The sequence below is a fragment of the Podarcis erhardii genome, assembly GCF_964252035.2.
Source record: "Podarcis erhardii genome assembly, chromosome: 16".
Taxonomy (NCBI): domain Eukaryota; kingdom Metazoa; phylum Chordata; class Lepidosauria; order Squamata; family Lacertidae; genus Podarcis; species Podarcis erhardii.
The window spans coordinates 38,428,853-38,443,242 of record NC_138514.1 but is presented as its reverse complement, the minus strand read 5'-3'; the positions used below and the strand labels follow the sequence as shown (position 1 = coordinate 38,443,242).

Below are 14,390 nucleotides of genomic sequence, written 5' to 3'. Positions count from 1 at the left end.
ATTGCCACCTGCAGAAGCCCACAACCCTGGCCAGACAAGCGGCTTTGAATCCCCCAAAACTGCCTACTTCTTGATATTTAAGAAGAGTTGGCTCCGGCGACTTTGAGATGTCCTTTGCGAAACCTGGGATGAAAAGGCGACTGCTTTACGGCTCTTGTAAGGGGAGCAGAACGCAGCCGGCACCTCTGACAATCCAGAGAGGCACCTGCAAACTTTTTTTATTTCGCCTGGAATGCCTTCCTCGCAATCTCTGAACCTCCCGGGGCTTTTACACCCGGTTTCCGTTGCTGATCCCCCTGGGCGGCAAACATTTCAGCAGAACTTACTCATGATAAAACATCCTTTTCTCCCCACCCCCACCCCCCCTTTGAACTACAAAAGAGACTTTTTAGCATTTTTACAACCCTGCCTCTTTGTTTAATCCGAAACTGATAGATGAGGCTGGAACTTCCAGAGATAAACCCTTTGGGTGCAAAATCTGGGCGAAAGATGCAGGAGACTGACAGGGCCCACGAGGAGGGCGCCCCAGATTTCTTGGGGCCACAGGGCAGTTTGATTTTGCTTGGTTTCTACATCTGCTTGTAACCTTTCTAAACAAAAATCCGGATGGAGATTCATCAGCATTTTCTGTGCAAATTTCTCCTCAATGTACACATGCACATATTTTACTTAATATATGGATTTTTGAAAGAACCTCCCCCAGAAGCATCCTTTATCTTATTTCCTCTAATAACACACATTTCTCTCCCCCCACTTCACTGGAAAACCACACCACAATGTTTGGAGGAATGCAACTGTTACGAGACAGCTGCATTCACACGTTCAGTTTGTTTTCAGGTTGCGAACCGAGTGAATCTCTCTCTGCTCCCTAACAAAAACGCCCAAGGGCCCTGCCCTCTCCTTTGCCTAGATTTGACGCTCTGGGGTTTTCCACAGGGAACTTATTTCATTTCACTCGCCACACTCCTGTTTGCAAGGATGAGTGCTTTGTAAATAACAAGTTAATGAGCCATTTATGCAATTGATAAGACAAGATGGCACCGCCTTAAAATTAGGAAAAGGGGGAAAGGGAAAAAAAAACAGACGTGAATGCTAGAAAACTCAATGGAACTGTGGTAAGGGCAACCAGATTTGAAAGCCTCATCTACCTTCCTAACAGTCAATTTTAAAATTATTATTATTATTATTATGCAAGAGGACTGGAGAAATCCATGGAAGAGGAGAGGGCTATCAATGTCAACAATGGCTCTAATTTATGATGGAAAGAGCGGTGTTATCTACGAAGGAGATATATGGAAACCATCTGGACTTAGTTTGGAGGAACGGGAAATCCACACAGGATTATTATATTTGTTTATCGGTTTAAGGAGACTAACAGAAGAGATTGTAAAGGAAAAAGAGAAATTATATGAACAAGATATGATGTGGAAACACCAAGATAAGACTGGATAGAATTATGAACTTTGTTTGGACTGATTGGGACTGATTTGGACATTAATGCAGTAATAAGAAGATGATCTGAATCCCCCTTTGGATCTTGAAGTATGGGTTCCCCCAACAAAATTTAAAAATTTGGCTTTGTAATTTGGAATCTATGCGATGTGATTTAATTTGATGTGATTGGCCAGTTAATAAAAATTATTTTAAAAAACAACAAAACAAAACAAAAAAAGGCTCTTCTCCACAGTCGGAAGCAGTGTGCTTCTGAACAGGGTTCTGGGACAGTGGCATGTGGTGAAATATTTAGTAGGGGGACAAGTTAGGGCTGCCAGAGGTTCCAGCTTGCGAGGGCAATTGTGGGGGCTGATGTCACACACGTGTGGCATCCCGATGTCTTGTGGTTGCGCGCATGAGCAATGTGCCTCCCTTCCTAAGCCAGGAATTTGGGCAAGAGGCACCAGGCTTTAATACTTTAGTACTCTAATTTAGCAGGAACATTTAGGGGACCAGCCTCACCCCCCTAGTCCACTGACTGCATGCGACTGGTCTGGAAACCAGGAGGGGAGAGGGCCCTTGGGCTCAAATCCTGCTTGCAGGTTTCCCAATAGAGGCACCTGACCGGTTGGCCACCGTGAAAACAGGATGCTGGAGTCGGTGGTCTCCTTTGGCCGGATCCAGCAATGGGTGCTTACCCCCAAGGTTTAAGGCAAGCAGAATCACAGCTCCCACCTATTGCTGGCCTGCAGCACAGGCTGCATAGCATATTTTTAGGTCCCATTCTCAGCATCTCTCATAAAGTGCGTCTCCTGTTTGTGCAAAGGCGACCAGAACCACACAAGCTCTTCCAAACGAGGTCGCGCCATAGATTCACATAATGGCATTGCGGTATTTTTCCAGGGTTTGGAGGCGCAACCCCACTTAGGAGAGCAAAGGCATGGCTGCTTGAGTTTCTAGCGGGACAGATGGGAGCCAGCCAAGGCTGAGATTGCTCCTGACCAACGACCAAAGCCCCGTGTTTCCGCCGCACTCTGCAAATGGTGCGTGGCCATCGCCACTTCCCCTCGGATTAGATGCCTGCTTTGAAAAAATCAAGGAAGTGGAAAGCGCTTGGAGAGGCGACGCTGGCCAAGCTCCTTCGCTTGCGTGACTGACGGGTCCCGTCAGCGAGCCAGGCCTGAACCCGGCCCCCGTTTCGTTCTCGCTCTTGGATTCCCGAGGGCCGCTATTCTGGCCACACCTCTTTTGCACCGCTGCTGTGCTGGATGCCAGGTGCTGCTGCTGCTCCTGAGCAGGCCTCCCGTGTCCCCGGAGGCTGAGATCAACTTTCACTGGAAGGCGGCGTGTTTGGATGATCCCCAATTCGTAATTCATCCTCTGCTCTACATGCCTCCGAGGAGGTGCGTGATCCCAGGTTGACACCGGTGTTTCTGATCTTCCCCCTTCTCCCCCACCCCTTCCCCAAAGCAGTAAATCACCCTCTTCCCAACCCCCCTTCCTTCCTTCTGGGATTCACTCCGATGCCTCTTGGTTCGAGGAAGAGCCAGAGCGTTGGAATAGGACCCCAAATCACCTCCACACCAGGATTCTTTAGCTGGGATATCCTGGCGGGTCCCTTCCATCTCCACAATCCTCTGATTCTAGATGGTACCACCACCATCAAGTTGCATCTCATTTCCTCATTTATTGCATTTTTCTCCCAGGAGCAGGAGGGGGAATACGTGATTCTTCTCCTCATCCTTTAATCCCCCCAACAGCCCCGCGAGGTAGCTCAGGTGGAGAGGCAATAACTTGGGCCGGGCTCACCCAGTGAGAGCTTCGTGGCTGAGCGGGAGGATTCGAACCCTGCTCTCTCCCCAGGCCTTAGCCTGACCCTCTAACCACTACACCGCACTGTCTCTCTAGCAAAGAGTGTGGCTGGAGAACCAGGCAGACGGCCTTGTGGGATCAGCAAGGGAGGCTCCGTGGCAGGAGAGATAAGAGCCTCGACAGCAGCCACAAAACAAACCACGGCAGATTCCCTTTTTTTGCAGCCACAGCAACACAGGCTCTGCATGACCTCAGAAGAGGAGGAGGAGGAGGCAGCTTTGTGCGGCACCTTTGAGTCTTCCAGGGTGGGGTTCAGGGGTTGAGTCAGCAGCTGGGTGGGGACGGGCCCAGGAGGGCGAGGTGGGGGAATGGTTGGCCTCTGGATTCCTGAGTCAAAACACCTTGTCTCTGATCTCCATCAGATCCAGATTGCGGCAGGTTTGGCCCACAAAGTGTGTATTCCTGCCTGGTGGTGTGAAAGGCTCCACCTTTGGATTTCCACACATGCCCAGAACATCCCTGGTGATTTCATGGAATCGTGCAGTCGGAAGGGGCCCCTGAGGGACTTCTAGTCCAAGCCCCTGCAATTGCAGGAAGCAGAGCTGAAGAATCCCAGACAATCTCTGCTTGAAAACCTCCAAGGAAGGAGATCATTCCATTGTTGAACTGTTGAAATTCCTTCCTGATGTTTAGTCAGAAAATCCTTTCTTGCAACTTGAAGCCCTGGGTTCGAGTCCTACCCTCCAGAGCAGGAGAAAACATGCTTGCTTCCTCCTCCAGGTGACAGCCCTTGAGATATTTGAAGATGGCTCTATCTCAGTCTCCTCTTTTCCAGGCTAAACATACCCAGTGCCTTCAACCGTTCCTCATCAGGCTTCACTTCCTGACTCTTGATCATCTTGGTTGCCCTCCTCTACACACCTTCCAGCTTGCAAATGTCATTTTTTAACTGGGGTGCCCAGAACTGAACACAGGACTCCAGGCAGGGCCTGACCAAGGCAGAACAGAGTGATACTATTACCTCCCTAGATCTGGACACTAGACGTCTCTTGATGGCAGCCTAGAATTGCATTTGCTTTTTTTGCTGCTGCATCACACTGTTGCCTCATGTTACCTTTGTGGTCCACCAAGACCCCTCAATCCTTTTCCCAGGTCATCTCTCAGAGTGCCAGGCTAACTGACTCTTTGCTCCAGCAAGTGAATGGCGTGATAACGTGGCTTTCAAGTTGGTAGCAGGGCTGGCGATAACAGAAGCCAGAGAAAGCAGACAAATCACCCAGAAGAGGCTAGTTATGTCTCTCCTTTTCTTTGAAGCAGTTTCTGCTTCATGCTAACAGCTTAAACAGTAATGCTGCAGGAAGGTGTTAATTTTACTGCATGCAGTGCACTTAAAGAAAATGTTATGAAAATGATATATAGATGGTATTTAACACCAGCTAAACTTGCCAAAATGTATAAGACAAGAACTAATGAGTGCTGGAAATGTAAAGGAAGGTATCTTTTACTACATGTGGTGGACTTGTAAAGAGGTAAAGGCTTTCTGGGGAAAGATATATAATGAGTTAAAGAAAACGTTGAAAAATACTTTTGTTGAAAAACCAGAAGCCTTTTTATTGGGTATAGTGGCCGAAGAGGTACCAAGGGAAGGTAAAAGATTGTTTATGTATGCAACAACTGCGGCAATAATTCTTTAACATCACTAGCAGGGTTGTCTGAAGACTCGCAACGAGAAATTTTCTACCTTTCTATATTTACAGTGGTACCTCAGGTTAAGAACTTAATTAGTTCTGGAGGTCTGTTCTTAACCTGAAACTGTTCTTAACCTGAAGCACCACTTTAGCTAATGGGGCCTCCTGCTGCTGCGCCGCCAGAGCACGATTTCTGTTCTCATCCTGAAGCAAAGTTCTTAATCCGAGGTACTATTTCTGGGTTAGCGGAGTCTGTAACCTGAGGTACCACTGTATTTAGATTTTGAGTTATTTTATAATGTATGTAATGAGAACTGGAAAATGTGCAAAACGTAATGATATAAAAGTTAATTTTGAAAGCCATGAGGTGGGAGGGAAGGAAGTTGACAGGCTCTAAAGAGCCAGGGAGTAATTTGTTGTTGAGTCGTTTAGTCGTGTCCGACTCTTCGTGACCCCCTGGACCAGAGCACACCAGGCACTCCTGTCTTCCACTGCCTCCCGCAGTTTGGTCAAACTCATGCTGGTAGCTTCGAGAACACTGTCCAACCATCTCGTCCTCTGTCGTCCCCTTCTCCTTGTGCCCTCCATTTTCCCCAACATCAGGGTCTTTTCCAGGGAGTCTTCTCTTCTCATGAGGTGGCCAAAGTATTGGAGCCTCAGCTTCAGGTTCTGTCCTTCCAATGAGCACTCAGGGCTGATTTCCTTCAGAATGGAGAGGTTTGATCTTCTTGCAGTCCATGGGACTCTCAAGAGTCTCCTCCAACACCATAATTCAACAGCATCAGTTCTTCAGCCATTAGCCTTCTTTATGGTCCAGCTCTCACTTCCATACATCACTACTGTGAAAACCATAGCTTTAACTATACAGACCTTTGTTGGCAAGGTGATGTCTATGCTTTTTAAGATGCTGTCTAAAGAGCCAGGGATGTATAGGGTAGTGTTATGATGTGAACGTATATTATAAAATGGAAAAGAAAAAAAATGATCATGGGGTTGAAGTGTGTGTGTAATCATGGATCAACACCACAGCACTGGGAAACAGGTCATTCCTAGCAGGCCGGCTGGCCAGCCTAACTCCATCCTCCTGTACAATTAAGTGTTGCAATGTCTTCGCCTGCAATAGGGAGTGAGATGGTCCTGGCAACCTGTCATTTGAAACAAGCCAATGTGGTGCGCCTCAAGTGTATCTCAGGGAGATCTTTGCATACCTTGAGGAGAGATTCCTCTGGCGCACTATTTCCTCTGCCAACGTGCTCTGTTCTGTTCTGGAGCAGGTGGCTGCTGGTGCCCATTGGAGCTAGTAAGGTGGGCGACAGGCAGCCCCAGCGGTAGGCGGGACCAGAACCAGTGACGGGCAGCGGCCGATTCAATAGCAGGCCTGTTTGGACGCCATCTGTATTTAAAGCAGCGTCAACCCACAATCTTTGAAGAATTGGGTTGCACTGAGAAAATTCAGAAAATTGTAAACATTTGAAAACGTTTGTAGGCTTGAATGGAAATGTTTTGTAATGTAAATATAAGGAACTGATTTACCGATAACAAGGTGAAATACTGTAATAAGACAGAAGGTAAATATATAAAAGTGGAAAATTAAATAAATATTACTTTTTTAAAAAAAGAGAAAAAATTCAGTCCCAGCCAACAGTCACACGACATGCAGGTTAGTTGCCACTGCTAGTCCTCCTCAGAGTAGAACCGTTGAAACTAATAGATGCAGCCAACTAACGTTTATAACTTTCAAAGGATCTACTTGGGAGAGAGCTCAGGGCATCAGTGAAGCTGAATATTGGAAAATTCAGGGCAGACCAAAGAATGTCCTTCTTCACGCAGCAAAGAGTTGGACTATGGAACTCCCTCCCACAGGAAGCAATGAAGCCCACCAGCTTGGATGGCTTTAAAAGAGGATTAAACAATTCTTGGAGGAAGAGAGGGCTGCTGATGGCTGCTAGCCAGAATGGCTATGCTCTGTGTCTCCATGGTTGGAGGCAGTGATACTTCTGAATACCAGATTCTGGAAACCCCAGGAGGGGAGAGTGATGCTCTTGGGCTCAGATCCTGCCCTGTGATTCTCAAACGAAGGGCGGTAGATATGTTCAGTAAATTCAACAAATAAATAAAATTGCTGCTGCTGTTGCTGTTAATTAACTTTGTACACCTCCCTTCCTTTGAGAATCACAGGGTAGTTTACAATCTAAAAACACAACATTGCATAACAAACAAAAACATTAACTCCCACTTTATCAAAGAATTGTAGAGTTGAAATGGACCCTAAGGGTCATCTAGTCCAACCCCCAGCAATGTGGGAAACTTTCATCTAATGTGGGACTTGAACCCACAACCCTGAGATTGAATGAATTGAGTTTATTACGGTCATAGACCAGAGAAACATAAAACAACAATAGTTTACAAAGGGAATAATGGTGTCAATTTAAAAAATTGTAAAATTATACATAAAAAGCAACACATATGCACACACACACACACACACACACATATATACACATTTATGCACTGCAATATATGTATAGGCTTAAAAGATAAGGGGGCTTGTCCAGGGGTCAAGTCTTTTACTTTTTTACAGCTAATGCCCTCCGCTTGATCGCAGCCGCAGAAAATTTGGCCACTTTCAGTGTTACTTCTGGGTTTTTATCTCCTAGTAGAATTTTCAGCCGCTGAAGTTCAGATCGACCTGGAAATTTCTGAACGATGGGGGAGATAAACAGTGACCTAATATCCCCGTAAAGGTCGCAGTGTAGCAACACATGTGAAGCCGTTTCCACCTCTTTCAGACCACATGGGCAAACTCGTTCAACATAGGGTTTGCCCTCGTATCTGCCCTTTAGTAAGGCAGATGGCAGTACATCAAATCTGGTAAGGGTAAACGCCCGCCTGTATTTTGCGATTTGTAGATCCAGCAAATATGGTGTTAGATTAAACCCTTTTCCATAATCTTGGATAGCTGGATATTTATCTATCTTGCTCATATGATCCTGAAGCTCTACATCTCCTATTCGCTGGCTCACCATCCTTTTAGCCTTTTCAAAACCTGAGGCTATAAGTTCTTGTGAGGAAAGCCCCAGGCCCTTCAATTTTTCATAAAGCGACAATCTCCATTTAGACTGGAACGGGTCTAATAGAGTCAATGGAGCCACTCCCACTGGGAAAAATATGAGTTTTAGCCAGAGGTGAATCTTCAAGATCCATATCCTGGCATTAATAGAGAGTTGACCTACCTCCAGCCTAATGGCTGCGTTGGAAACGCAGGTAGGTAACCCTAGTAGGGAGCGGTAAAATTTAGTTTGTACAGATTCCAGGGACTTAAGTTTTTGACAATTAAATATCTGGGTGCCATACATCAGTTGTGGAAGTATTTTTGCGACAAAGACCTGGGAGGCAGCAGGAACATATTGACCTCCTTTTCTGTAGAAGAATCTTATGATAGCTCTAGAAGATCTTTGCGCATTTGCAATGGAATTCTTAATCTGATGGCACCAAGATCCCTTCTCGTCAAAGATTATTCCAAGGTATCTAAAAGATGTTACTTGCTCAATAGGTTGGTTATTAATTTTCCATTTATGTCGGAGTTTTCTCTTGGAGAACACCATAATTTTTGATTTAGTGTAATTTATTATTAGGTCTTCAGCTTCGCAATACTCTGTAAGAGCTCGTAAAAGTTTTCTTAGGCCCACACAAGAGAAGGAAATAAGTGCCGCATCATCTGCGTACAAAAGGACTGGAATTGGTATATTATTTAGGTTTGGGGGGTGAGTACTTGCTTCCTCCATCTTTCCGACTAAGGAGTTTATATAGAAATTAAATAGAATAGGGGCAAGAACACAGCCTTGCTTGACACCATGGAAACTTTGGATTTCCTTTGATAGGTTCCCATAACGGTCGCATCTAACACGGATCCGAGTATTTTCATGTAATCTACGGATAAGAAGCAAAAGACGTCTGTCGATGCAACCCTGAGATTAAGAGTTTCATGCTCTATTAGCTGAGCTATCACATTCGCCAACCAAGCAGAGTTTGCAGAAATGAACAAGCTGTGTGTGTGTGTGTATATGTGTGTGTGTGCATGAAACTGAAGACATCCGTGAAAATGGCCTTTAAAATGGAAAAGTGGCTTGCATCCAAGAATATGCTAGTCAAAATTGTGTCAATTGAGAGAAATTTGCACTAAATTGCTGAGGATTAAATACCGTATTTACTCGAGTCTAATGTGCCATCAAATCCAATGCGCACCTCAATTTTCAGAACCTTGAAACCCCAAAAAGTATTTGCTGGCAAATGCAAATGTGCCATCAAATTTAATGTGGATCTTAATTTAAGCAACATAATCTGGCCTAAAAAAGGTGGACACTGGGTTCAAGTGAATGTGGTAACAACAATCTCCATATTTCCACAGAAATGTGGAGATCCTGAATTTAAGACTGGGGGCGAATGAGAGAAGGGCAAACCCTTCCATCCCTGGCGGCTGATGTGCTCACTTTTTGCTCTCTTCTTGCAACTAGACTACAACTCCCATAATCCCTTGGGGCTGGGACTGATGGGAGCTGGAGTGCTTGAGCCAAAGCTCCTCCTCCAAACTTCTGCCCCTTATCAACCAGCACTTTATCTGGAGTGCTGAGGTCTAGAATCTTGCTTCGCTTTCAGGGGGGGAAAGCTGCTTCGGTAAAGCAGCTGCTTTGCATGCAGAAGGCCCCCGGTTCAATTTGCAGGCAGGGCTGGGACAAAAGACCCCCCCTGCCTGAATCCCTGGAGAGCTGCTGCTGCTGCCAGTCAGCGCAGGCAACACCAAACATCTAAGGGGCTTCCGATGTTCCTATTTAATTCGGAACCATGAGGACTAGAATCTTGCTTCGTTTTGGCGCTGGTGGTCAGTGTGGGTACCTCTGGGCCAAGGGTCCCCTGTGTCAGGTCTCTCCATCCTCTCCTGCACCTTCTCACCCTCCTGCTCCTCCGGGATCCTTCCCTTCCCGTGAGCTCATCCTGGGACAGTGCCATGTTCCTCCTTTTACGAGGAAGGTGTGTGCCGTGACCCGCCCTAATGGTTTCTGTCTCTGGCTGCGGCAGCATGTTTTATGCCGGGTGTGGCCTGGTGCTGTGCCTTTCATGCGTTCCCTCTGCTGCCCCACCTGGGACCACTCCTACCCTCCCACTGGGAAGCACCCACATCCTGCGTTGCAATTACCTTTATTTGATCTGCGGGACGGGTTTGGGAATCTTTCGCACCAGGGTTCTGGGGAGCTGAGTCGGGAGAAAAAAGCCTGGCAGGCTGCGGGAAGTGCCAAGGAATGGGCAGGATTGCAGCAGAGCCGGGAGGGAACCCCCCCAGGGGTCATTTAGCAGGGTTGGGGGCAGCAGCACAAGCTAAGTTGGCTCTGGGGGATGGAGAGGGCAGGGCTTCAGGCCCAGAACTTGATTCCCAGAACTCAGCTGTGCAATGTGTGAAAGCATGTCAGGCACAAGGTGTCATGGGGCAATGTTGGAAAGGAGTTATATGGCTTTAGTAGAAATGTTACAAGGAATTAAGTACAAATAGATTATTAGAGTATTAAAGGGAAAATAAAGTTAAAATATGTTAAGACAATTATATATTAAAGGGAAAAATAAGGTTAGAATATGTTAAGATAAATTACAGGACAAAAAACAGAGGAAGATGGAAAGGAATTGCTGAAACAGTTAATTAAAGTGGAATACAAAAAGGGAGGTGTGAGGAGGTCATTGAAACAAGTAAATGAAAGTTAAGATACTGAACTTATTAGATGTGTTTTAAATTGTGTTTGTTTGGTTTTGTTAATTTAATGTTTGGGGGTTGGTGTTGTGTGGTGTTTTTGTTTTTGTATTGTTTTGTTTTGTTTAATTCTTTGTCTTTCTTTTGCAGTCTTTAAAATGTTAATAAATATTATTTTTTTAAAAAACAAGGTGTCATGGGGCATGTGCAGAGTAACGCTCCTAAGTGAGGGAAAGTCAGACCCAACTGATCTGAGATTCTGGAGAGGGCTTTCCAGAATGGAGTCTGTGACTTCTGGATGGGAAATTCATTGCATTTACTACGCTTCGCTAACGGCCAGTGACTGCAGGTCCTGGGACTCTTTGCCTTAGTGATTTTTTGAAAACCTATAAAATGGAATATCTGAAATCTGAAACTGAAAAATTAAAAAACAACAACAACAAATACACCAGGGTATGAAACCAAAGGGATGCGGGTGGTGCTGTGGGTTAAACCACAGAACCTAGGACTTGCCGATCAGAAGGTCGGCGGTTCGAATCCCTGCAATGACGGGGTGAGCTCCTGTTGCTCGGTCCCTGCTCCTGCCAACCTAGCAGTTCGAAAGCACGTCAAAGTGCAAGCAGATAAATAGGTACCGCTCCGGCGGAAAGGTAAACGGCATTTCCGTGCGCTGCTCTGGTTCGCCAGAAGCAGCTTAGTCCTGCTGGCCACATGACCCGGAAGCCGCACACCGGCTCCCTCGGCCAATAAAGCAAGATGAGCGCTGCAACCCAAGTCATCCGCGACTGGACCTAATGGTCAGGGGTCCCTTTACCTTATGAAACCAAAATAGGAACATAGGTCTGAGTATTGTCTACACTGACTGGCAGCCGCTCTCCAGGGTCTCTGGGAGGGAGTCCTTCCCTGCCCTCCCTGGAAATGCTGTCAGGAATTGACCCTGGGACCTTCTACATGCAAGGCAGCTGCTCTGCCCCTGAGTCACAGCCCTTCAGGACCCCTGAAGGTGAGAGGAATTTGCCCCCTCACTGCATGTTGGCCCATCCAACCATGGATCCCCGCCAGAAAAAAAGCCAATAGCAACCTTTTCTCCAAAGCAATCCCTCCCTCCCCAGGTCTTCCCCCACTGGCTCTGCAGGTAGAGAGTAAGACATCTCAGGTGCAGGCAGCACATAATTAGCAGGAAGGCTACCTCGTGGTGTGGCTGGCAGCCACCAGCCAGCTTTCTAAAAAGGGATGAGCAACTCATGGCAGACGGCGAGGATAAGTGTGTACATTACGGCTCCCATACATGGTCCTCCTGCTCCGTTTGCAGTCATAGGATCATAGGCCTGTAGAGTTGGTACACCTGGGGTCATCCAGTCCAACCCGCTGCAATGCAGGAACCACAACTATTTCAGCTTTAATTGCGTTGCCCCCTGACAGTACTTTATACATCCCTTGATTATGTATGATCCAACCAAGGGAACTCTAGCCCATGAAAACTGGTGCCAGGATAAATCTGGTGGCCTTTAAGACAAGGGTCACCAATCATGCTGCCCCTAGTTGCCCACAACTCCCCTCCATCACCTCTGGAAAGTGCATAGAGCTGGAGGAGGAAGTTGGGAGAGTGGTTTCCCCCTTCCACTCCATCGGGTGCTTCTCAAGGCACAGAGTGACTCTGCTGGATTGGACTCAAATCCTTTGAAAAATTAAACTGGGTCACTGGGTTCTTTCTTTCTGTGGGGAATAATCAGGGCGAGTGGGAGGTGCCTGCGGACATTCACTCAAAAATCCAAATGTCCCCATGGCTTAGAAAGGTGCACTATGTTGCTATTGATCCTGCCGCTCCCTGGAGCTGCCCAATCCTCTTTTAAAGCCATCTAGGTCATTGGCCATCACTGCCTACTGTGGGAAGGAGTTCCACAGTTTAACTCTGCACGACTTTCTTTTATCCATCTTGAATCTTGAATCTTCCAGCATTCAGCTTCACTGAATGCCCATGAGTCTAGAACTAACTTAGTTGGTCTTTAAGGTGCTACTGGAAGGAATTTTTTTATTTTGTTTTGACTATGGCAGACCAACACGGCTACCTATCTGTAAATGAGAGAGGGAGGAAAACTTCCTTCTGTCCACTTTCTCCATGCCAGTCATAATTTTTATACACCTCTAGCTCAGCTGGTACAGCCCGACCTTCTTAATCTCAGGGTTGTGGGTTCAAGTGACATGTTGGGCAAAAGATTCCTGGGTTGCAGCGGGTTGGACTAGATGACCCTCGCGGTCCCTCTCCCTCGCCTTTTCTCCAAACTAGAATGTCCCAAGCGCCACAACCTTTGTGTGGTGGGGAATCCCTTGATCATTTTGGTAGCCCTTTCCTGAACCTAAAAAAGCCCCAAATGAGTCCCAGATCCTTGCATGATTCACAAACCTCAGTCTCTGTCCTCTTATCTCTGGATTTTTTGCCTCTCCTGGGAAAGCAAAGGATGGCTGGGAAGGAGCCTCAAAGGAGTTGCTCTGCTGGTGAGTAAGCAACTGCAGCCTCCCAGAGAGACTTGCTCCGGGCTGGGGTAGGGACTTGGTGCATTTAAAAGTGCTTTTTTCTCTCTCCTTCCCTCCCTCCTCCTCCTCTGTGGCACTTCAGCCCTTAATAAACAGAGCAGAGTCGTCAGAAAAGGCGCCCTTGTGCTGAAGGAAACTGGGGCTCCTAGCCACAGATGGCTCTGCAGCAATGCCCCTGAATCCCAGTTCCTGGAGGGAAGAGGGATCTGGTGCTCAGAAGAGGCACCTGGTTGCTGAACCAGCGGGGCCACTACGGGCCCGATCCAGCAGGCTCTTCTCCTGTGAGCCAGCCAGGGAACCCGGGGAGGGATTTCCTTCCACGAATGGCATGCGGCTGCTACATTCTTGGGAGAACAGGTTCCTCTCTCTCGTCTCCTGGCTGCCTCTCGCTCGCTCCGAGCAGGGAGAAGGTTGGCCGGGACCTGCCAAGGCAGGCCTGGGCGAGCTGGCTGCCAGTCCCTGGCATCAGGAGGGCAGGAAGACCCAGCCCCGCTGCAGGAGGGGAGGGATAGGGAGGGGTGGATAGGCTGCTGCGACCCGGGTGCTTGGTAAGGCTGAGACCACAGTTGCCTCCAGGCACTTTTTTCTGGGTAAGGGGCACATCCACCGCTGTTTTTCACCTGCTGGGAATGGAGGAGGCTATCAAAGGATCGGCATCCCGGCCACATTCAGAGCGGCCCACACAGGCGCCAGGCACCATCCCAGGCCAAGGGTGCCCCAGGCAGTTGGAGGCTTCTGGGACCGGGTGCAGGAGGCGACAAGCAGCCAGGTGACTTATTCATCTCCACCATCCTAATCTTATATTGATTGAGGCTGCCGGTGTTATGATGCCATCGCACAAATCTGTGATGCAGCTGCATCGGGAGGCCTGGTACAGTTCTGGTCAGCTCAATTCAAAACGGAGTTGGAAAAGGGCAGTCAGAATGGTCCAGGCGATGGAACAACTCACCTATGGTGAAAGGCGGCAGCGTTTGGGAATTTTGGGTTTAGCGGAAAGGCGAGGAAGAGGCGACATGAATGATAGACATTTATAAAATCAAGCCTGGCCTGGAGAAAGGGGGTGAAGGAAAGCTTTTCTCCCACACTAGAACTTGTGGACGTCCAATAGAACTGAATATGGAAAGATTCGGGACTGATAAAAGGATGGACTTCTTCATACAGCAAATGGTTAAACTACAGAAATC

At 47.4% G+C, this 14,390-nt stretch overlaps 1 protein-coding gene across 4 annotated transcripts in view; it reads right to left on the bottom strand.

The window, feature by feature from the left end:
* FOXN1 (forkhead box N1) overlaps positions 1 to 14,390 on the bottom strand; it is a gene marked incomplete at its 5' end in the record, with an annotated part of 53,940 nt that overhangs the window by 28,639 nt on the left and 10,911 nt on the right. For 2 of the 4 annotated variants that reach the window (XM_081843734.1, XM_081843735.1), the window contains one exon: positions 9,828 to 10,013. The exons of the other annotated variants lie outside the window; for them this stretch is intronic. In XM_081843734.1, coding sequence (XP_081699860.1) covers positions 9,828 to 10,013 — 186 coding nt within the window. Of the gene's footprint in view, positions 1 to 9,827; positions 10,014 to 14,390 lie in introns of those variants that run through there. 4 annotated transcript variants of the gene reach the window in all.